General features: G+C 38.1%; 1 protein-coding gene across 3 annotated transcripts in view; it reads right to left on the bottom strand.

Moving 5' to 3' along the window:
* Nucleotides 1–24,930, bottom strand: part of CHID1 (chitinase domain containing 1) — a 109,082-nt gene that overhangs the window by 82,622 nt on the left and 1,530 nt on the right. For all 3 annotated transcript variants that reach the window (XM_056493425.1, XM_056493424.1, XM_056493423.1), the window contains exons 2-8: nucleotides 23,933–24,075; nucleotides 22,614–22,763; nucleotides 21,171–21,303; nucleotides 20,205–20,249; nucleotides 18,786–18,892; nucleotides 17,452–17,513; nucleotides 8,336–8,428 (exon numbers count right to left, since the gene is read on the bottom strand). In XM_056493425.1, the coding sequence (XP_056349400.1) occupies nucleotides 8,336–8,428; nucleotides 17,452–17,513; nucleotides 18,786–18,892; nucleotides 20,205–20,249; nucleotides 21,171–21,303; nucleotides 22,614–22,763; nucleotides 23,933–24,075 (733 nt within the window). The remainder of the gene's footprint in view (nucleotides 1–8,335; nucleotides 8,429–17,451; nucleotides 17,514–18,785; nucleotides 18,893–20,204; nucleotides 20,250–21,170; nucleotides 21,304–22,613; nucleotides 22,764–23,932; nucleotides 24,076–24,930) is intronic.

Below are 24,930 nucleotides of genomic sequence, written 5' to 3'. Positions count from 1 at the left end.
TCTGAATCTATGCAAAATGCATAGAACATCTCATGGCTGCAGTCAGAGCCACGCTGAACTGAGCCGGCAAACAGCAAACAACAAACAGCAGCAAAACTGGTGAAGTCATCAGCGAGGGAAACAGATGTAGTTTAGAGCCATTAAAAGCATCCAGATTTACTGTCACTAACAGAATTCACTTTAGAAGGAGATGTGACTGACAGACCTATACTTCAAGCCTTTATACAGGGAAAAAACATGAGCCCAATAGCAAGACTAAGTAGGATTTAATAGTATTACCATAATTTGAAGACATTATTAAACTTGCTCCAGTAACTGTTACTCAGTAGTCAGTAATAATTTCCTAATGAGTTTTCAGTTCCCCTCAGTATAAACTCATATCTCAAGCTGTATCTTGTGATCCAAATCAAACATACTATACAGGTTCTCTAACATGCAATAAAAATGACTACACCAGTCAGTTAGCCTAGGGAGCCCTCTTACTTTTCTGTGGTTTTTGTGCCTTCTTGAGTGCTGAATTTCATGCACAGGGCCTGATTACAAAATCTCTTGATACGTAACTGTACTCTCCATATTCCTGACAGTCCCTTTTTTTTTTAGGATACTCACAGGAAGATGGACGACTATGAGATCAGTGAAGGGCAAAGTGTAATTACCAACTAGGCACAACAAATATGAAACTGTGCACAGTTAGCTTTCAGATTTTCCCTCACATGTCCCATTTTCTGTATATTGATTGTCCAAGAGATTGTCTTCCAGCATCGAATTTCTTTATCAGCAACAGCAAGCATGCCGAGCATATATGGTATATACTTAGTAACTCTACAATAAATAAACACCATTTTTAGAATTCTTTGCTTTTCTGTGACCTCATTTGTCAAATCGGAAAGAAAAGCCAGAAAGATTAGACACGTGGAAAGCTCAGAAAAATTCAGCAACAGTATTAATGATTCCAGCAAAATAAGGTTATTATGACCAGGTTTCTCAAATATTTTAACCTTCCATAATTTTAAGTGTATGTATTGGTAAAGCAAAATTCTACTTAATAAACAGTATTCTACAAAGTTGGTTTTCTAATATACTGTTATTTGACATAATCCAGTAATTGGAAACTTCATCTGAAACAAACTGTATGTTTCCTGCTAGTTTGATCCCTGGCATTGCTTACTTACCAAAATTTCAAAGCTCTACATTCTGTGCCACAGAGTCCTCCCTGAGAATGACGTTAAAAGTAAGTGACAGCTCCCATTTCACTCCAAAATAGACACATGTTAGAAGCTGCTTATAGTTCCATTGAATTTGTTTACCATACATTGTCATAAAAATTACCCTGCTATTTGCTTGCATATTCTACATCAGAATTGTTACTTGCTAGAAATACTTCTAAGGAAAACAAGGTGCAAATATACACTGGAATAGTAAACCAACAAACATATCATTCTGTATACACAAAGTTATGGCAAGGCAATTGAATCTGCAGCAACTTCTAAAGAGGACAGATTACTAATACAAAACAAAAACGTAATTTTTGTATCTGTATCCTAACCAGTTTCTAAAAGACCAAAACACCTATTTTCTCTATCACATATGCAAAACACTGGTCAATTGTGGTATCCATTAGGCTGAGGAAGTGTGAGGTCGATGAGCAGTTATTCATTGCGTGAATGAATACTTCTTACTTTTCTGTCAAAAATGTATATATAATTATAGAAAAAACAGAAAAGAGCATGACAGCACTAAGTAAGAGGAGGAACAACATGTCTACCCTCCTGCCAAATTTCCAAGAGGCAGAGTAGCAAAACTAAGCTGATATCAACTGCTACTGGATAGCAGTAATGAAGATTGCATAGATCCCGGTAATTTTCATTGCACAGCAGCTCTGCAAAGAAAAGGCTGAAGATACTTAAGACAGTACTTCATATTCACAATGCTTTTGCAGCAAGAATAAAGAATAAACTGAGTAGATGAAATGTTAATTTTGAAGAAGTGGCAGTTTAATGCTGGAAAATACTGATAATACATACCTATAGAAGTTTTAAGTAACAAGAAGATAAGCTGTAGATTTTTTTCCTTACATATGCAAATATGAAATCCAAAGTTGGGGATGCTTGCTGTATTTTGATGAGACAAGAACACACATTGTGCTCAACTATTTGAAGAGAGAAGGTGGTTTGGGTTCCTGTAGCTTTAAAATGAAAGCAGCTGCACTACAGCTGTGAATCTCAAGAAGTCAATAAAGACAGAAATTTTTCTAGAAGCTGTGAGATTAAGTGTACTTTTTATCAGGGAGAAACATGTTTGGTTTTAATTTAAATACTGCTTTGATATATGCTGTCAGAAACTATCCAGAAGATAAAAAATTATTTTAGCTAAACTGTATGGAATTTGCCATTAGTAGCATTTTTTGAGAATGTCACGAGGACAGCAACAGCTCCAGTGGTTTGTTTATAATGTGCTTCACTCCTACTAATAATCCCCAACACTGTGTCCCACAAGGTTGAATAAAACCATCTTGCTCACTGACCTCTGCTTTGTACTGGCAGGCATGTTATTAAAACACAGCTAAGAACAGCAGATATTTTGCATACAATTACTTAAATCAAGGATCAAAGTTCGACAAATCTATTTATTATTATGCTAGACTTGATAAAATTACTAAAAGTATAAAGCTACTTTGTGTTACCTGAGGCATCTTAAACAACTGAAACAATCTCTTTCTAACACTGTGTTCCATGCATTTTAATTATGATTGATACACAGAAAGCCCCAAAGTTTTAGAGAGTTTTTAGCAGATTTTTGATATTTTTTCTCAGAAACGCAGCAGTGGCTATATCTGTAATTCTAAAACTCTTAATAGTGACAAAGCGGGGAAGGTGGGGAAATGGCAGAGGAGATGCAACTGCTGCAACAGGCAGGAACTTGTCACCACTGCCCCCTATCCCTTAAGTCACACATACAGTCAGGTGGAAAGATGACAGGGAATATTCTGTGTCGTGTGCCCTGTTTGCCTAAAAGGCCTCTACCGGGGAAGGTAGGGTGTGAGTCCTGCAATCCATTTCTCTCTTGGACTCCTGGACACTCCTCAACCAATTCACCTCCTCATGGAGTTCCCTGAGGGCTTTTCAGTTCAGGAAACCCCCTTGGGCAGCACACTGGACTGCTCCACCACAGATCATGCTGACAATGCAGACTCTCACCTCAGCACCTGAGTTTACTTGTTTACTTCACAGTTTACTTTCTCTCATTTGCGAATTCTGCACAACATCAAGAGATAAAGAATCATCTGTTATTCAAGGAGCAGCTACTGCCTTGTATCCTGAAGAGAGGTGTGTTAAAAGGATATCCATCACAAAGGATAAACTGCCTAGTGCATATCCTAACCATCAAAATGTCAATAAAGAATGTAGTATTATATTATGAAGTGATACAACTAATGCCATTTTTATTTCTACTTTGCCCAAAGGATCATATTTCAGGGGATGATAAAAGCCCAAGGAAAGCAATTAATAACAACCTAAATACAGAGTTATTCAACACTGTGTTTAACAAAATAAACGGCTTTTAATGAGTGTATACTGAGACTTAACATATTTATATCATAAGTCTAAAGTCTGTAATAAACTATAAATGCCAGAAAGGTAATAGTTATGCAACCATGGATAGATTGAGAACCCCTGTGAAGACAACACCATAACCACAGCTTCCAGGAACTTTATTGTTTGTCAGGACAGAGAGAAACAGGAACATTACTGATGCTCCCTCTGATGATAGTTTATGTAAATAAACTTAATTTTCCTTACTCATTGTTTTCTTGACAGTAATTGGAAAACACAGTGGATAAAATGGTTGCTGAACCTGGACAAAACATGCAATAATCTAGTCAGACAAAATTCAATTTACGAGCAGACAGAAAAGAGTTACTATATAAAGTCTCACTTTTTGCTTTGAGAATACATAATATTATAAAGAATTTAAGTAGAGTGAAACAAAATAACCAACCCAATGCCTATGACTTATGGGAACAGGCGCAACCGAATTTCAAGGTTCATTTGCCAAATTTATATTTCCCTCCCAACATAGTTATGCAAGTACATATTTAGGCATAAAGGTATTTCACTCCAGCACAGCTATCCTATTTGGAAAGAGGCTTGTGAAATCAGTGTAAGAACATCCACATATCTTTCCCCAGCAAAATTTCTGCAGCATAATAAAACACTGAATTGCATATATTTAAGGCAGGAATTTAACCAAGGATTAGTAGGACCAGTAGAGTTACTCACCATCAGCAAAGGACAGAATATGCCTGGCTACCCACTGACCTTATAGAAATGGTACCCATAGTTTACACGTGCATCAATGTCCATGCATGTTAAAAGCAGTAAAATTCTAACTTTTTGAGATATTCTGTTGAAAGACAGAGTGGAATTCTTCAGCAAACCATCTGCTCTAGCAACCACTTACACACCACTGCAATCCTTGCACGTCTCTTCAGACATCTGCAACTGCAAGACTCCAATCCACAAGGGAGAATTACACACACTTCATAAAGAATAGCTTTGGCTCCTGCTGTTCCTCTCTCTTGTAAATCATTTACATTTGCAGGAAAATCATGCAATTCCTAGACATCAGGTGGATGAAAACACTATCACTGTTTTCTACCATGGGAGCTCTACTTGCATTCTCTGTAACAGTAAAGCTTGTTAGAGAGATTCCTGCCTCCAAGTCAGCAGCTAAACACATTCCCAGCTCTTGATTACTTTTGATTATGCCAGCTCAACTGCCTCTGGTTAATGTTGTGAAAACTTATAAAAATGTGTGGATTTAAAGAGTGAAGTTTTTTTTTTTAGTCCAGAACATTTTACAAGCAAACCAAAATCCAAAGGCATCAATGGAACCTTCGGTTACCAAAGCAAGGTTCAGTAGAGGATCAGTCTCTTAGTTTTTGTTGCAAAAGCTGAATCTGAGAAGTTAAACAGATGATCCAACATGTTTTCTTCCTGCATCCCACACTCGATCTCATGTGCAGTGCTGCATTTTCCAGATGGGTTTTCCCTCAGCAAAGTAGAATTTTTAGCTCTTAAGTGTCTCCTTTCAGATAGCATTTGCTGACAGACTGCTTTGATCTTAATGCATATCAAAAGAATCTAAATTAAAAATTCCTAAATAAACTGCTTACATATGACTATGCTCTCTTTAAATTTTAATCAGGGTAGAACACAAAAGGGACAATGTCTCAGCTCCTAACATCCCAGTTGGGTAGAATGCTCCACATACAGCTCATGTCTCCTTTATCAGTCTATTACCAGCTGTTGAACTCTGATATATTATTTGATTCTTGATGGTACTGATTTCAAAATAAGTATTTTTGCTGTATTTTTGATTAACAGTCTATAGTGACTCCAAAAACTGAAGAATGTAAGATGCATTAAAGCACACTTTGAACCATGTGGAAGTGTTAAAACACAAAGTGAGTTTCAAGACACAAGATATTTAACACACAGTAGGAGGCACTTTTCAGTTCAAGCCTTGTATCCCATAAATCAAATATTTTCAAGTACAGCTGCTATCCAAAAAGTCAAGTAAGGTAGGAAGAAAATGTCAAAATTTTGATTATTGATATAATTACATCCAATATATTTCTAAGTTTTAAAGTATACATGGACATTTTGAGTGTTTAAAGATGTTTCTGTAAGTTATGAATCTATTTGCAACAACCTATTTACTCAAAAACTTAAAGTGCTTTTTCTAGTTAATGCGATAAGAATACCTACATGGAAGACACAGACAGGTGGCTTATGTAAGATTATCGATTGAAAGGAATGTGTTTATTGAATTCTCCTGGGCCATAAAGGTTTATGGATAAATCTCAAAAACTTTAGGAATGCATAAAGATACATATAATTGGTTTAGAGGAATGAGACTTTCAGATTATTTTATATAAAGTACAGCAGTTATTTCTCACAGCTCCTCTAAAAAGCAGGCCATTTAGGAACAGGCATGTAAAACTTACTCCAGGTTAAAAATTGCACTTTAGATAGGCATCTCCTTCCAGTTCTAGTAGTACATCCCTAAATCCCAGTTCAAAAGGGTTTCAGAACTGTGACCTCACTATTATATCAATATGCAGGACAGCAGGAAGCAGCAATGACAACACAAGATCCATACCTCAGTGTGGTGTTCATGGTCCTGAAAGATAGTAACCTTAAAAATGCAAATTCTGGTAAAAGCAAAACATGTTTAAGAATACAGAGGTTTTATAGAGGCTCCAACTCTTGTTTAGGGATTTAGAAAAAATAGACTGTAGAGCTCCACATGACTAAGAGAAACAAAACAGATTTAGGTCCCTCTAGCTGACCTTGGTAACATCAGTAAGTATCACAATGAACAGGAATGTTGAGTTCTCCACTTTCTCCCTACCTCCAAAAGCACAAATGCAATGTTCAAACATGAACACGGTTTATAACAGTTACTTAAATTCTACCAGAGCATGCATTAGCATTTTAAAAGCATCTGTGTGATGCAGTGACTGATAAGACCTTTTAGAAAAATGTTTAAAATGTTCTCTTTTGCTTTACCTGTAAAGACTAAAATTAATAGCAACAGAAAATTACTTTTTAAAGTAACTATCAATTGGGATGAGATGTAGGACACAAGAGTGCAGCATGAAAGATTGGAATAAATGGCAGACAGGAGATAAGACATAAAAATTTTGCATTATTTTTGATTTAACCAAATCAGAAGAAACTCAAAATACTTGTTAGCACCACTGAAAAGCCATGTGATGCAAAGGCATACCAGCTCCCAATTTTCCAGAGAAATCTGGCAGAAATTAGAGGATTAATGATCCAGACACAAGGTAAAAACATAGGTGCTTGAGGGATAGGAAGGAATCACCTCAAAATACAGCTAGGCCTTCGATCCTGTAAGTAAAGTGTTCTGCACAGGTAATATTTTACAAAACTCTTACTTTACCAAATTACATTAAATGTATTGTTTTCTTTTGCCACATTTACTGTTTTCTTGTTTTTCTCTCTCTGCCTATCAAAATCAGGTGGTCAGCCCCACACAGAAGCAAAGGGATTGTGTCATTAAACTAGCTACTTCTTGTAAGGATATAAATCAGTTATAGCATGCAACAGAGGAAAATATAAAGAAACAAGAAATACCCTCAAGTACATACGTGACAGAAAACAAACTGCAATCAGATTTCAGGCAGCTATTGAAGAACAAAATTAGGTAGATACTGTTCTGAACTTACAGTCCTAAAATGGTAGGAAGTAGTTATATTCAGGAATTGGTTTGGATGCGGTTACATTACTAACCTACAGGAGAGGTGACACCACAGTTATAGGGCAGATGCTAACCAACTGCAGCACACAGACAACCTTTTAGACACGTACTACAGGATCCCTAAATCTTTTCAGTCAGATGCATTTAAATCTGCACATATAGCTGTAAGCAGAAATGCTTTATTTCCTCAACATGCTATAGGACCTTCTCATAAAACCCAACAAAAACTTGAGGTCATTGCAGAGAAAAGTTCAGTCACAGAAGCAATATTTACCAGACTGCTCAGGCATTCAATTTCCTCAGCCTTTTTGGCACTTGGAAGATGAATGTACACTGAAAGATGTGACAGCCTACAAGAAATTTAGGAGGCTGTACAACACTGTCCTGAAACTGTGCTGTTAAACTGTCATAATCTGTATTGGCTGCAAGCCTATCCATACTGCTGTACAGCCCAAAGTGAGAAAAATAAGAAATTGTCATATTTTTTGTTAGCTGTCTACTAACTTGCATTTGAAAAAAGTACCTAACAATGCTTCTCTGTTTGATTTACATTACTGAGTTTTTGTATGCAGGCGTAAGGTTTCTGAACAGCTTAAAAGAAGAAAGGAAACTTGGGAGGGAAAAAGAAATAATCTTGCATTGCCAGCTCTGCAATTGTTAGCCAACTGTGCACTTGCAGCTGGGAAAGCCAACCACATCATGGGCTGCACCAAGGGAAGTGTGACCAGCAGGTCAAGGGAGGGGATTCTGTCCCTCTACTCTGTTCTCACAACACCCCAGCTGGAGTGTGGGGGAGAACAAGGCACAGCACAGCACCTCTCCTTGTTGGCTCTTCTATCACATCAAAAATTAAAAGGTATGTATGAGTGCACATAGTTACCAAACTATTCACTGCAACATGCATGGAGAAAGGACTACCAACCAAACCCAAATAATTTCTTCTTCTTTTAAACTGCACAGCTTTAAACAAAGCTTTAAACTTACTATTTATCAGACAAGAAAGTATTTCTCACCTGGAAACTGCCATCTAAATAGGAATACTCACCCTGCTGCAACTGCAGGAGGGATGACCAGTATGAGTTTAAGTTGTGCTTCATGCAGAGCTTCAGAAAGGTGAGTGAGCAAGTGAATCAACTCCCTGAAATATAAATATAGTATTAGAGGGAAAGGCAGGAAAACTGCTGCTATATATTGACAAGAACAAGAAACAGTAGTAATAATTGAAAAGATGCAGCTGGCAAGAGAGACAAACACAATTTGGTGCAAATGATCATAGCAGAAAAAAACAATTAGGAATACTGATTAGGTTTACCCTCTTTAAGGACTATGAACTGTCTCACTGCTTGAAACAGCCTTAGTTTTATTGGAAGTAGTGATCACCCTGGAGTTCTTAGTTTTATTTTAATCTAACTGTGCATTGTTAGCATGGAAAACAAGCCAGCATATCTTATCAGAGCAGGTCACTTCTTGAGGTAATTTTTGGTGAAAAGAATTAGATCAGTAGAAGAACCAAACACTGTTCTGAAGAAGCAGCTTTTGAAGAGATTAAAGTTATCACTGTGTTGCTACACACAAGAATTTGTCAAGACGCTTTCACAGCAAAACATGCTCTCTTCAAGGGATATTTTTGAGGCCTGTGCTTAGAAACATTTCTTCTGCTGTTTTTTTCCCCTGTATAAATAATCCTTTTGTTTCTCCATACTTCACTTTATACCTACAAAATACATGTTTGACAGTGTGTCAAAACATCTGGAAATAGCATCTTCTGTCTGCATCATTAAAATAAAGACTTCCACAAAAGCTGATTTTCATATCCATATTCTTGGTATTTCAATAGGAAAATAAACTTAAAAATTCTTATGCAAACTGCAGAAACAAAGTTTAATGTTATCTTAAGAGGAATCCAATATTACCTTAAATTTGCACTGCAAACATGGCCCTTTTGAGCGCCTTTCTTAAGTCATTTGGTTTTTCTGAACAAAGTTAACTTTCCTATTTTTCAACTGGCCAAGAGGATCCACAAACACAGTCAGATTGCATTAGTATTGAACTCTAGATCTGTTTAGGACTACACTTAAACCAAAACCAAATAGAAAGCAACTTCACCATCCATTCCAGGAGGCTAAAATTGCTTAAGCAGAAAAGGCAGAGTAGACAAAAGCCATCATTCAAGCTGTCTGCTCCACTTAAACTGGATTAGATCTGAACTCTCAGAAACAACATTTTGGTACTGTCATGCCTTTCAAGGCAGTATAATCCTAGAGATATTCTCCTGAAGCTATTGCTCTTTCTATATAATTATCCATCACAGTAATTATGCTTGATTTTCACAATGTAGACGCTATCCAAAGGTAACCAAATATTTACATTTTTCCCTGAAAAGGTTTGATGGCTGATGAAAACTTCCTATGGCCTACAAAAACCATTACTCTCAAAATCCTGGCACGTTGTATCACCTTCCCAATATCAGCAATATTTTGTGCTTACAATTTGAGATCTGGCTGTGCTGAACAGCCCTTAACAATGAACTATCACACTGCCACCTATATTTCTCTTCTGGGGGAAGACATGGGATTACAAGAATCAGATTTTGGTCTGTCTGCAGCAGGTACTTATACCATTCTTGCTCTGGGAAACCACAGCTTTCTCTCCTGTTACTTCACCATGTTCATTCCATTGGGAATGAGGGGGAATGACATTAGGAATGACATTAGGAGTGTCACTATTCAGACAAAACAATTATATAATAGAAGAATCATTTTCCACAAGTACACATGAAAAAATTGCAACACTAAGCTAAACTGACATTTATTGATACAAACATACACATCTATCACAACTCCCACAAGGCATAATCTTATCAAAAGCTATAATCAGTATTAAAACTAGGTAAGGAAGCTTTCCCACTGATTTGTATCTCGTGGCTTAGTGAACTTTTTAAGTAATTATGCCCAAACTCCAGTATAACTCAACCTTTATTAGATGTCAAAGATACTATATATAAGATAAATTTGACCAAATAATCAATTCATCTCAACTTGAGATTATTCTACAGTGTTCATCAGCAGAGATCTCTCTTCTCTGCCTGGCCGCCTTTGTTAGCTGTAGGAGTTTTGAAAACTCTACACCATGCAAAACATTAACTATTTAGAATATGAGGGGATAAAAAGAAAGGCCAGATAGGGTGAAAGAACCTAGCACAGGTACAGAACATGATTACATCTTTTTCATTTAGAAACAAGGTTAACACCCGCACTCCCATTCTGCAGAGGCAAAGACTGATCCATAAAGGCAGTGATATACCCACAAAAAGTCACTGCACAAAAAGGTCATCTTTTGAAATGTGTAAGTGGAGAACCATAACCTACAACTGTGAACACAGGACAGAGATTTGAGGTATGAAAAAGGGGCGGGAGTGCACTTTGGATTGTTGGTGCACTTGGGACTCTTAAACAGGCTACATCTAAACAGCCACTTCCTACTCTGCCCCCACAAAATTCAATCAGTATTGATCTGGCTGAAAAGTAGTTACCTGCAACTTGAAGGAGGTCAAGAAGAAAAAGGACAGCTGGACAACTGCAGATTTTTGCTCAAGAAACTCAGATTAATACCTATTCACTAATCTGTCAGAACAGGGTTCTGGGCCCTGAAAACTTTCTGGCAAATCAGGCAGGATTAATGGCTAAAGACTTAATTTAGGTTCACCTCCGTGTGCTGGCCAAGACAGATGAAGTAAATCAAATGTGCACTCTTCTCTCTCCTCCAAAGAGCATTAGAAGGATGTTCATTTATTGTGCTATAAATTAAAACTTTACTGTGTCCCAACAGTGTTTTCCAGTGTTTTAAATGCAATATTCTCCAATGTTACCATTGGTAATTTTGACAGAAAAGCTACTGACATACTAAACATTACAATGAGGTACAGGAAAGTAGAAATATAATCAATCTTTCTAAAAAAGCTTCATTAAATATTTACCAGACACTTCACTATAGTCAAGTTTAACTTCAGAGTAGCTACGGAAATATTGGCAGCTTTAAGATTCTGTCTTGAGCCAAGTAAGGCTACTTCATTCATACTGTTTCAGGCCTTCTCTTAACACTACTATTTGGTAGGTCAATTTTCCAAGTGTTTATGATTTCAAAGTACCTTGTCTCCTATAAAGTATGCAGACCTCCAAATTTTTATCAACCATAGTTTGTGACAAATTTATTTTTCCAAAATTCACTTTTTCCAGCATTGCTGGTCTACTGTGTTTTGGACACCTTATAGAAGAGTTTACTTCAGTGCACAAGAGGGGGATGTCAATGCTTTTGAAAGGCTTTGCAGAAGATATGAAAGGTTTTCATACCCTTCCCTGCAGTTATACCACCCTTCAAAGCTCTGCAGCTTTCCAACTTAGTCACCTTTCTGCACAAACTGGGAGCCACTGCTCCCAAAAATTTATGCCTTGTCAAGAAAATTGGACAAAAATAAAGCTGTCTACTTGAAAAAGGAATTACCCTTTTCTGCCATTTCACTGCCTAGTTAATACCAAGAAACTGGAGTGAATTATGGCAAATCTTTGATTAATAGATTAATTTTTCAGGGACTAACATGAAGGATACAACTACCAGAAGAGTTTTTCCTCCTATACTCCCACCAACATTAATAAGATGCCTGAAGGTCATCTTCTGCATAGAGTGACAAAAAAAATCACGTTTTTCAGATTGATTCTGTGTGATGGCAATACCAGCTGTCAAGTAATTCTGAACTGATCAGAATATTGTGTGCATTTTTATGTAGCCTGTGAGAGTATTCTGAGTATATTATGCCTTTTTTACAACATATGCAAGTCTCTGGAGAAAAATAAACCCCCCAGAAAACCCACAACTGAGATTAGTAAGTGAGACATGGTCTTGTCTAGCTGTTAACTAAATAAGCAGGAGAACCTTTGCTTGTTCAAGTCTCTCAATATTTCTGCCATGTACATTTCTAAACTTAAATGCCATGGGATGAGTAACTTGGAATATTGTATTGCAAAATCAGGCAAGAAAGTTTTAGGAAAAAAAAAGACAATTACTTAAGAAGTAGGTTTAAACTATAAGAAGCAGCAAAACAGATTAGAATTGAGGTATCATCTGCACAGGATATCTCAGCTCATTTAGATTTCTATTAGGAAACTGCTTTCCTATGTGTTAGGGTGAAAGGTGGGCAGCTGAACCCTTTTTCACTGTGCAATGATTGCCAGCATGAAAAGAAGCAGCATCAGTTAGATGCAGTCTTTCATCTCCCATTAAGTTTGATGCCACTGTGATTTGTATATTAATAATTCTATTCCCAGAAAACACAAGGAAGAAGTAGGTAGCAGTGCTACAGAGGGTACTTCAAAGTATCTGTATTAGACATCTCAAGAGCCTGAAGTGGTCAATATAAAGCCCCCAAAACAGGCCCATGCACACATATCAAAGCAACTCAGGTTCTTCAGATGGAACAGGTGTTATTTCTAAAATTAAAAACCTAAACAGAAGATTCAAATGCCATTTTATACATGTGAAAGTATAAAAAGCATGCATACAGCATTGCTGTGTAAGACTCAAGGCACCAAGGCTCCTACATCAACAGCCAAAGAGGCTGCTCAGGATATTTAACATGAAAGCAGGCAGATATATTCAGGCATGTAATTCTCTTATAAAAATTGATAATGTTGATAAATCAAGATGTACTGAATATGCAAAATAAAGCAGCACAAAGGATTTATATAATTTAAGAGTCCGTTAAGCATTACAGAACAATTCTATAACCCCAAACCAGAATGATTGAAACATTTTTTGTTCATGAAAAAACCCAAACTAGTTTCAGTTAGTTCTGCTTAAGAGGACATAAAAGAGAAGTTATTTAGTGAGCCTGAAACCATAGAAATTCATGTTTTAGTGGATACCAGCAGCATAACTTCTGAGCAACATTTCACCTCATCTGATGATCATCTCATGATGCCAGCTAGAACAAACAGGAAACTGAAGACTCTTCTTAGGTAACTCCTTGGGCCTTGAAGGAAAAAATTTCACTCATTTCTAAAGTTGACTTGTGTACCCCCAAAAAGAAAGGTTTTCTAGAAACACACAAAGTGCCTAGAGGGAAGTGTCAAAGTTTACCTAATTTTAAAAATGCTCAGTGATCACAGGTTCCTAAAGAGGCTGGTCACAGGATTTATGTGTTACTGAAGAGCTAGCACTGTTACCCTGTTACGTGAAGATTCTTGCATAATTTAATCATCACAAAGCTTTTAGGCAATTTTAAAGCCCCAGCATCAAGGGAGAGCTTGTGTTATGAGAATGTCCATATTCAGGTTCAGCTATTGAAAAGAGGTATCCCATAGGGACACTTGCTCAGCTGAGGTCAACTAAGAAGAAATCTTTAGCTGCAATTAAACCAGCTTTCTGATATATGAAGTAGTTTTTAAATCATAGCCCACTTTGTTGGTGAGTTAGGGCACTAATTTGCAGGGTTTCAGATTCTTTTGTAGACTCATCTGCTTCTGGGTGCACTCTGCTAAACAGCATCACTGCACATTGTCTTTAGAGAGTGGATGCTGATTTCATAACTGAAACACTATATCATGCACAAATGTTCCATAAGCAAATTCCCTTGCTGTTGTTTTAAACTGGATAAAGAAACCTGTGCTGTATCAAGTGTTCCTGCGCCACTAAGGCAGTGCATTGGATGGGGTCACAGATCTTTTCCATAATACAGTCAAAAACACCATGGGAATAATTTCCATAGCTTTCCCTCAACACAGATATATGAAATATAGAGAATAATTGAGTGCCATTTATTAATTTAATAGCTAGGCATGCACTTAATTTATGTTTTGAAAAATGAAAACCATAATGATTCTCTGTGAAATATTTTTCCCTAGATCGACACCATTGCTCTAACATTGCATAAAGCAAGCTAGCAGCTGCAGCATATACCCATACATTTTTATGCACCTGTTCTGAGTTTCAATAACCTGTTGCTAACTGCTTATGTGATATTATTCCTTGTATGTTAGGGGAAAAAAAAGGGATTTTTAAAATGTTATTTTTAAACTAAAACATGTTCACATTAAATAACATGAATTAGCTAGGCAGGTATCCATATATTGTCAGACTGCTCTGAAAGCAGCTTGAAGGCAAAATGTCTGTTCCCAGGAGCATCATTATGATCTTTTGTCCCTTTAACTAAAAGCAGGTTAAGCTACTTTCAGGCATTTGACCTTGAAGGATCTGAACCAGGAAAGCCTAAATTGCACCTACCAGTTATGACAGGTGCTTTATTCGTAGCATGCAGAAATGCCATCCTACAAGCACTTCACCTCTCCAAAGGATTAGGGTTGACCTCTGTGCTGATATCTCCTGTGAACTAATCCCCACCTTTCCCAAGGTGAAAAACTTGCTTTCCTACCGGTGTTTGCCACTTTCGAAAGACAAAAGCTGAGGGAAGATCGGGTGTGACTCGCGTTACAATATTGCCACGGTGTGGGCTAAAGGAGGCATTGCGCTGCTCCAACTCTGACAGGAACAAGCGAAGAAAAAGACCACCCATGCTTACCCAGAAAAAAAACTCTGCTCTGCTACCCAAAATGGAATTTACTCATCCCAAAGTAAAAGCGCTCAAAACGCAATAAAAATACAGGCTTGCCAACATAATAATTTCACTTAATTTTGCCCCTTAAGATCTGTTCTAAGAAGCTCTTCCCTCCAAGAAGCATTATCAGGGGTATAGCCAAGCCACTGAGCTTCAATGCAAATTATAGGAAAACACACTTAATCTCAAAATGAAAACACTGGCCTCCCAACTTAAAAGCATCATGAGACAAAATTTCCATGTAATGATATGTCTCCTACATTCACAAAACAGCTGTAACTGCTCACTGAGCCCAGCTTCAGCTTACTGTCTCAATTGGCATCACTCAGAATGCTGCAGGCCCAACCCAAGGCACTGTGAAACTTGAAACACTAACCATTTCTAACCATGGCAATAAAAAGAGGAAAAACCTACTGACGAGTTTCCAATAAAGCACTTAGATCAGGTCTTGAAACGGAAGAAAACCTGCAGTTCCCAACTTCTGTTTCCCTCTATGTTTCCATGACAAACAATCTCACATTTAAGTTAGGATAATCCTCAAGTGTTGTTCACAATGGCCACATACGATTGCACATTACCAACTCGGAGAAAAGAATCCAGTAACCATTATAGAGTATGAGAATGACCCTTTCCTTTTCAGAAGTTATGGAAAACACTTCCCACTCCTTTCTATCAATAACAGACAGACAGTGAATGGAAGTGGTACTCCATCTAAATAACCCTCAAGTAACTGAAGGCTAAGGCAACTAAACAACAGTATCTCCTCTAGTACAAACAGTTTTTATGACACCTGTTTCATAACCTGTTTCATAATTCATAGTGTCCTTCTGGACAAAATGTCCAGCACACAGATAAACTGTGCTGTGGAAAGGGCCCTGGAGGTCCTGGTCACTGGCAAGTAGAATCTGAGCTAGCAGGGACCTGGGAGCCAGGAAGGCCAACCCTGTCCTGGGGGGCATCAGGCACAGAGCCAGGCAAGGGAGGGGATTGTCCTGCTCTGCTCTGAGCTGGGGCAGCCTCACCTCGAGTGCTGGGGGCAGTTCTGGGTGCCACAAGATAAAAATGACATAAGGCTGTTAGAGAGTGTCCAAAGGAGGGCCATGAGGATGGTGAAGGGCCTTGAGGGAAGCTGTATAAAGAACAGCTGAGGCCACTGGGTCTGTTCAGCCTGGAGGAGACTGAGGGGGGACCTCACTGCAGTTACAACTTCCGGCTGAGGGGAAGAGGAGGGGCAGACACTGATCTCTTCTCTCTGGTAACAGTTGCATCAGAGGAGGTTTAGGTGGGATATTCGAAAAAGGTTTTCCACACAGAGGGTGCCTGGGCACTGAAACAGACTCCCCAGGGAAGTGGTCACAGCACCAGCCTGATGGAGTTCAAGAAGCCTTTGGACAACACACTTGGGCACATGGTTTGACTCCTGGGGATGGTGCTGAGCAGGGACAGGAACTGAACTGGATGATTATAGCAGATCCCTTCAAACTCAGCTTATTCTGTGAAACAATACTGTTTTAAACCAACATTACTCCTAGCAGAGAGCAGTATTTTTACCATGCCACAAATAAACTCATGCTGGAGCTAATAGAAAAGCATGCTTTGCTGATGTGTTCCATTTGCAATACAGCAGTTTCATGCCAGTGTGTTTAAAGTGTTACTAATGGCTTCAGTCACCTTCTTGGCCAAATAATTAAGACACTGCACTAGGTTCAGAGCTCAGAATAGAGATAAACTCTTAGGAATAACCTGGCACATCACCTAATTATGAGCAAGAGCATATAGCTGAAGAGTTACTCATTGCAGGGCAATTGATGGAGCCCTTTACAAAGCAAAAAAGATTCTGCAGTTTCAATCTTTTGTTCTCAAGTGTTAATTTTATAGGCAAAAGGTAGGACTGCTAATAATACACTCAGTTTGAGAAGTAACTAATATATGCCATTAGTCAGCAACATTTGCCCTAACCAGAATAACCCGACTCAGAATTCTGTGCAGCTTTCTTGAAGGTATTTCCCCCTAGACATTTTAGGCAACAGAGATCTGTAAGAAACAATGTGCTTTAGAGAAATGAATGCCTGGATTTCCTGAGAAACCAACACAAAATCTTCAGATTCCTGGACTGAATCATTAAATTCACCACCATACTCTGCCTTTTCCTCATGAAGCAGAAATTTGGCATTTGCCTTAGTTCTTGAAAGTATCACACTGTTCCAAGCCCCCCCAGTGACCCAAAACAAACAATATTATGATAAAGGCCAGTGTCAACACGGGAGTGAGTGTGCAGCCAAGGTACCCTCTACATCTTTGTACAAGTTGCATCATGCAAAACTCAAGTATGAAAGACTAACATGGCCTGCTAAATCCACTGTGAAGATTACATAATAATCTTTGATCCCATGTAGAGATCTACTTCACTGTAAGACAAGCAGAACAACCTTTAGTTGTTCTAGAATGAAGTGTATTTATTTATAAAGACCTATTCAAATCAACATGGACAAATTAAAAAGATGCTTTAAAGGAGATGATTTTTAGGAATTTCACCCTAGAGAATTTATACTCACGTTTGCTTTTGATTTCCCAGCTGACTCCAAACTTCAACCACAAAACCATCAAAATTTTCATTCTAAATAAAGAGAATTGTCAACAACACAGTTAATGACCATGCAGTTATTTTTCTTGTACTATTACAGATTGAGCAGTCTTTGTATTCTTACACTAGATTCATCTTTAACACAGCATTTCATGGAGGAGTCCAAGAAAAACTTAAATAATGCAGAAGTTGAACTAATAACTATTAGTTGAAATAATCTCTATTAGTTATCCATAATATCTACTCTTACAGAATAAACCAATATTGTATTAGGAAAATTCAGACACTAATGAAAGGTGGTTGTTAAGCAAATAATTTGACACACTTTTACATTTACGTCAGGGAAAAAACTCATTACCTCTTGAGTCTAAAGATGTAAATGCTAATTTGGCATCAACATGATTCCAAATATCTCCCACAATTAGTCTCTCTTTGGATAATTTATTCTTAGCTCGATCAAGGATACTTGTACTTGAGTTTACTTCCTTAAGAGGTCAAATGTTACTGAGGACCAAAAATTGATGTATTGGTAACAAATTTTAGGAAATTACTCAGTGTAACTCGACATCCAACCTCCTCTAGAGCACTCTAGGATTTCTTCATGTCATGCAGTAAGTGAGAACTCTTATTCTGACAATAAACAGGCTGCCATGAATCAGCCACTAATGGTGAATGTCTTTTGGGTGCAACTTGTCTAGTCCCACACATGGGATAGCTCTAAAGCCATTAGGAAAAGGCTTGGCCAGAAACCTTAGAAAAATTCCTCTTCTCCTCTCCCTAGTGTCTTAACATTTTGAAGAAACTGTTGGATCAGACCTGAGAAAAACTGTTCAGTAACACATATCCAGCCAGTGATCCTTGGTATTAAAAGTGGCTACTTAGCTTTACCACACTGAAGCTGAATGCATTCCTGTAGAGAAAACAGCACTCATTTCTGCCTATCAGAAAATACCACTAAGCAATTTAGCCACAGCTCAATAGTTATTTTTTTAATAGAAATGTAAAAATTTAAAGCAGGCAATAATCACAAGTGCAGCTGCCAATGACAACAAGGTTATGTTGATCAGATTGATGTAGTCTCACATTAAACTTGTAGTCACCTGCACTTAAATGTTGCTACACTTCATACTTACAGGAACTGGACACATACTAGGACACACTATTAAGAATCCTGCCTCATTATTGTTTTGAGCAAATTTTATTTTGTAGAATACAAAATCACAAGAGATGAGAAAACATCTATTACAAAAGGAATGAAGTATCATCTCACACTATTTTATAAGCATCATAAATAGTTTTTTTTACCTTGGCTAGCAGAACCATGTTCTTGGAAAGCTCCTCTATCTCATCTTCACTGCCAAAAACACTCTCAAAGTCTTGGTAAGTCCAGCCATCAAACAAAATTCGAGGCACTATCAGGCAAAGTTGTCAATCAGTAGTGAAAATTAAGAATTTATTATCTACACTGGAAAGTTTCTGCAGAAACAGAATACAGCAGATACAAGCAGATTTGCTACTAAAAATCATATCCCATTGCTGAGATAATTGCTTTTCCACTCTGACCAACTTCAGCAGCATAGATAAACTGACACTGTAGAACATTCTTCATCATCTTAAGTTTAGTTAATAATCAGCACTGATGCAAGTTCTAAGAGAAGATACCTTCATTTGACTGAACGACCTAAACTGAACTCCTACTTGCAGCCTCAAGTAGAGTCTTAAAGCAGCAACAACACAAGACAAAATCTTTAAGTGCATCTCTTCTACCAAATTAATGAGGTAGAAAAGTTCAGCTCTAATTTACTCCATACACACCCCTATATTACTTCGCTTTTCTACTCAACTCAAGGCCTAAGACAATTTTTTACTTTTGGACAGCACTTGAGCTTGTGTAATTTCTTTTTCTAAAAACACAAAACATTAAAAACGTTCAGGAAACCAGCTGCTGTTGGAACAGTTGACAATCATGCCCACAGGAAAAGGCAACGAATTTTAAGGAGCTATGTCTAAGCTCCTTCTAACTACCATGGTTGTAAAAGAGTATTTTAGAAGAGTATAGAGAGATTTCAAAGGCTTTATCCTCTGGCAGCTGAAGTACATTAAAATATCTGACTGAGCATTCAACTTTTCTAATACATTTTAAATTTCATACTCCCTTCTGAATCAAGAAGCATTTCACAGTTCCACAGAATTCTTGCTATAGACAAATGTAAGAAGTCTAGCACAGAAGAAACTCTACAGCAATGTTTGCCATTTTCCCTACAGACACTGTAACACATCCCATCAGTTCCCAGCTTCAAGGGGAGAAGAGTCAAAGCCAGACTTTTCTACTATCATGTAGGAAAGTCTTACTGATTGACTCAGATTTGGATTTTTTTTTAACTACACAGAACCCGAAGCAAACAAGTTTGAAGACTTCTTTCCCTAGGGAGGCACACAGTGTTATATACTAGCATTCCTCCAGGGAGGGCACTGTAACCCAGGATTTACTCAGAGACAAGAAGCTAAGGCAAAACCTAAAGGCATCAAGAGGGTCAACACTTCAGTTAGTTAACTATCTACAGTTAACTGCTTTAATTTTTCTTCTCAGACATCTTCTTCTTACAGCTGTGCTAAGGTAGTTTTCCTTCCTCCCCATACAGACCTGGAAGAAAGCCTTCCTTTCCTCTCCTAGCAGCAAAAGACGACAAAAAGTAAGCAAACAAACTAAAACCAGAGGCTCACCTATTTTGATGTTTTTGGAGGATTTTCTCACATCTTTCATCCAGCCTGTCAAACAATATCAAGAAAGACAGCTGATAAAATATAAATGATGTTGACAATGACAACATATTTTCAAGCATTCTTCAAATAATGTAACATAACACATCTTCCTGCCACAGACTAGCAGTTCATAATCCACCCAGAAAGAGCATCCTGTGATGCACAGAATCTGAAGCCATGAACCTGCACCACAGAATTCACTACAGCCTTGCAATAGCCCCCATCCAGCCCTGCTTAGTTCTGCCTCACTATGGAAGCTACCCTAGTGCCTACTCAGAACACTTCTGCAGCCACCAGGCATTACCTGGGAGGAATGTTTGATTTTTTGACTTTAAAGTGTCCCATCCACTTCTCTTGGCAGTCATTGCATTAGGATGAATTTGTTAGTAGGCACTAACACAGGAAGAATTATAGCTATTTCAAATGAAATTTCACATTCAATCTACTTTAAAACCACGAACTAATACATATTAGCTGAAATTTAAACTTGCTGCCACTTTCCTCACAATGAAGGAAAAAATTCTCTTCAAATTAAATTTATCTTCCTTTTCTAAAACAAATTCACCTAAAGGCTTTTGCAAAGGAAAAAAGCCAAAACCCACAATAGGCAAACAACTGCACAGTGCAACTGTGCAGACTGTTTTCCCTGTACTGGATCTTTGCCCTTTCCTTTCTTCAAGAGGGGCTTTGTGGATAGCATGGTGGAAAAGCCAATCTTCCTGCTTACATTTTTTGGCAAATAAATAATGTACACATATGAAAGCAGGTGAGGACAGAAAGACGTTCACTCTGAGGAAAACCCAAAAAAATGCAATGGATGAAAGTACTTCACTGTGAGACACAGCCAGCAAAACCCATCTAGTATGCCAAAGCTACCTAGTCTGTAACAATATTGCAATTCATATTCGAAGAAAAAGAAAATAACACCTTGATCAGCATCATGGAGCCCAGTGAACTGGAACCTTTCCTTCCCTCTCCTTCTCACTTGTAACCAAACTGGTGAGATTAGTGTGAATTTGTTTCCAAATATTTTAGCAATGTCATAGCCATGGTTGTTCCACTTGAAAAATAAAGGAGAGAAAAAATGTGAGACTCAGAAGCAAGACATACAGTTCACTTCACTTTTGACCAATATAACAGAAATGTAATCATCTGCTAGATCCCTATTCATTCATTTGAGAAAACCTTCTGGGATATTGCTTTCATTTAAATGAGAAAGTACTCTGGAAGCTCTAATAGCTACATGAAAGGTAATCTTCAAATTGTGCTAATTCACCTGAACTACAGCAACTTGCTTGTAGATTCCCACACAGTTTTGAATTTACAGACTCTGAATTTATGTTCAAGAAAACTTCAGAACGGTGAAAATTTATAGGGCATCTACTTGTCTTTTGAGCAAGACAAAAACAAGCGAAAAGCATCCTCTAAAAAGAAGGATGACATATTTATCATTCAAAAAAAATGCTTTGAAGGGGACAGGATAGCAAAAGACATCAGTTTGACAGCAGCATACAATTGTTACTGTTGATTTAGCAGTTCTGACTTCACTGCAACTTCACCTGACTCACCACTGACAGGAGAATACCCTCATGCCTGTTAAAACCAGTATTAAGGAAGCTTCCCTGCTTCCAGGAGCCATCCTGGCAGTCACACTCCCACCACTCCAAACTTTCACTGCTGAGGGTGACTCCAGTGACCCCTGGGTGCCCCTCTTGGCTCCCTGCACACCCCACACTCACAGTCAGAGAGAGTTTCCTTTCTGGCTGTTAAGCCTGGGTTTCCCATGGCAGAGTCCCAGATGTCTGGATCCTTAAAATAATTTAATCACTGTGCAGTAACACAAAAACAGCTCAAGCTGGTGCATCTGAGGAGGCACCCTCAACAAAGGAATCCCCAGGTTTTGTACCCTCCATACCTGCAATAGTCTGGGGTCTTTCTGCTGAGCCCTTGGCTCCTGTTGTGTCCCAGTGTCCGGTCACCAGGCCAGTGCCACAGGTCCCTGTGCCCTCTGCTGTGCACAGAGTCAGCACCAGCTCACAGCCCCTTGCCTGGGGTTCCCACCCAGGCACAACCTGCAGCTCTCACTGCAGCTGCACACCCAGTGCCTGCTCTCAGTATATTGCCCAACACCAGGGAGAAGAAAAACAATATGACCCAGACATCCTCCAAGTGACAGATGGGAGAACAAGGGTTTGATACCACCTGAACCCCAAATCAAGTCTCAGATACTTCTCTGGCTATTTGACTGTATTTATCAGCAGCCCCCGTGACTATAAAAATACTTTTACAGCAGGGATGAAAACTTGCAAGTTAGCACAGTTTGCTGCATATTCATTCAAAGCACAAATTTTATTCATTGTATCAACTTACAGGAGTAATATATCCCAGAACATCTCCCGAGAAATGTCGTTCCTTCGTCTTCTTGGAGCAGTAACTTTTATGTTCCAGTATAATATCCTTTGCTTTTGGATCCACAACTACCAATCCCCGGTCCTGAACACTTTTATCAGAATGCAGCTTCTGTGGAGAGAAGACAGTTGTTAGAACCAGTTATACGAAACAGCCACTTTCAATGGCAACAGGCTTTAAAAACAACAGCAAAACAAATCACTTCATTAAACTCTGAGCACTCCTTTTCAATGATGCAGAGCACTTTGATTTAGAACTGAAACACACAAGTCCTCAGAAATTATTTGCCATCATCAGTAAACTTACTTTGCTTGGAAGGTAAAAAGTATGTAAACAAAAACCAAAACCCAAGACACTGTAAGAGTAAAGAATATAATTTATGGCAGCTGATGGTGCTCTGTTTTCTAATCAATGCTTTCTGACATGTTACCCCCAGAATAATAAAAAGAGGTTAGGAGTACTTAATCAAGGATTTGAAGACAGTTTTTAAACTGGATATATTTTAGACTGAGAATGCTGCATTGTGGTAACTGAAGGCCAAGATTTTAAACACTCTTCTTTAGGGAAGATGATTCAACTGACCCAGCAGATAAAAACAGAATGAGAAGATCTAATAAGATGTGCATAGTGAGTATGCAGAAGCCATCTATTGATCCATTGTAAGGAATTTAGGGATATGGCCTGTCTTAACACCTTGTATTACCCTCACTACCTGCAGATGAGATTTGCTTCCTGGTAGATGTTGAGAAAGTAATACAAACAGTGACAGATGCATATGCATAATGACAGGAAACAATAACATGCTCAGCAAGTGAAGAGAGACTTCAGCATGCTGGCTCTGCTTGCTCTGATTATTGTGGGACTCTGAATCATTTCTGTCTGCAAAAGAACTACTGGTTAGAAGGCTCTTCAAACTTTTTCATCATTGGCAAGGCTCCATTCCACTAGTAAATGACCTAGAGCTCTCGGCCCAAACTACTGTTCCCCACCCTGGGTTCCAAAGGGATGGAAGCGTATTCCCTAAGGGGACAAAAACTTCCTGCTTCTGCAGTATGCACACAGGATAAAGCTCCAGGAGTCTACATCATATGTTTCAAGAAGTGAACCATTTGTGACACACAGAAAAGCTGAAGGAAAGGACAGTTTCAAGTTTAATCTGAGTGTAAGTTTCAGTGGAAATGCATTAACACTGTTATAACAGAGGCAGAGGGCATTTACCAAAGTTCAATTAATTCACTGCACATGTTAGATAAGACAAGAACCTCGGTTGTTTCCCTTACCTTTTCCTCCAGTTTTTTTGTAGCATCTTTCTTTGCATCTGTTTTTGACAGGGTACCTTCAGCTAGCCAGCATATCATGGCAAGAAAAAGTGAAGCACAGAGAAGCCTCATAATGTTTTTCCCCGTGTCAAGTTTATCTTCTCCTGAAAACAAAACAGTTCAAATCTCTGTGAACAGAGGAATACAACAGTTTCACTTGGTTTTCTTGTCTAAAAAAAAGTCAATAAATTTTCTTATCTTCTCCCATTTAGAATCAGACTTATTAAGGCAGTACTATTTAAACAGCACTTTTGCTCTGGCAACAAGATCAGAGCATTTTAAGAGATTATTTCTAGTCTCAAACATCTTTTTTGTCCCTTGTTTTAATAGCTGTATCACAGATGAAGTGAGTTGGACACATGCAGCTTCCTTTTTAAAGAATCCCCTCAAAGAAGTACAACTGTTTATAGCTGAAACTGAGATAAATGTCTGTTGCACAGAACAATTATTGTACCACCTTACCTTTTCTACAGCAAATAAGAGATTACATTTGTTTCTGCTCCTACCTAGCCTGGTCAGTGTGTCATAAATTAACTAACAGATATAAAGAATTATAGCTATATGCCTACAGCTATGTGCCTTTACTGTAACAGGTGAGACCTTTGCTTTCAATTCCATGCCAAAGCACTAATACAGAAATTATGAATAATTAAGGTCTTATGCTTCTACTTTGACTTCAAGGTCACTGGTAACCCCCTTGTCTTCCACATTCTAAAAAATAAGACAAAACAGGTTGCTTTTGATAGTATCTCCTATGTTCCATCTAGCTTGGCAAGATCTATAAGCTATTGCAGAGAGGAACAATTGAGAGCCTGAATAGTCAATACAAGTTTTAACTATTTGGACAGGATATCAATTCTCCCAGAAGCTCGTATATATTGATTTGGAGGTGTTTGATTTCACTTTCAGAAACAATTAGCAGCAGCATCCACTTCCCTGAAAAGAAGATAACATCTAAC

This window comes from Oenanthe melanoleuca, chromosome 5, assembly GCF_029582105.1.
Source record: "Oenanthe melanoleuca isolate GR-GAL-2019-014 chromosome 5, OMel1.0, whole genome shotgun sequence".
NCBI classification, from domain to species: Eukaryota; Metazoa; Chordata; class Aves; order Passeriformes; family Muscicapidae; genus Oenanthe; species Oenanthe melanoleuca.
This window is presented reverse-complemented; position numbering and strand designations above follow the sequence as displayed.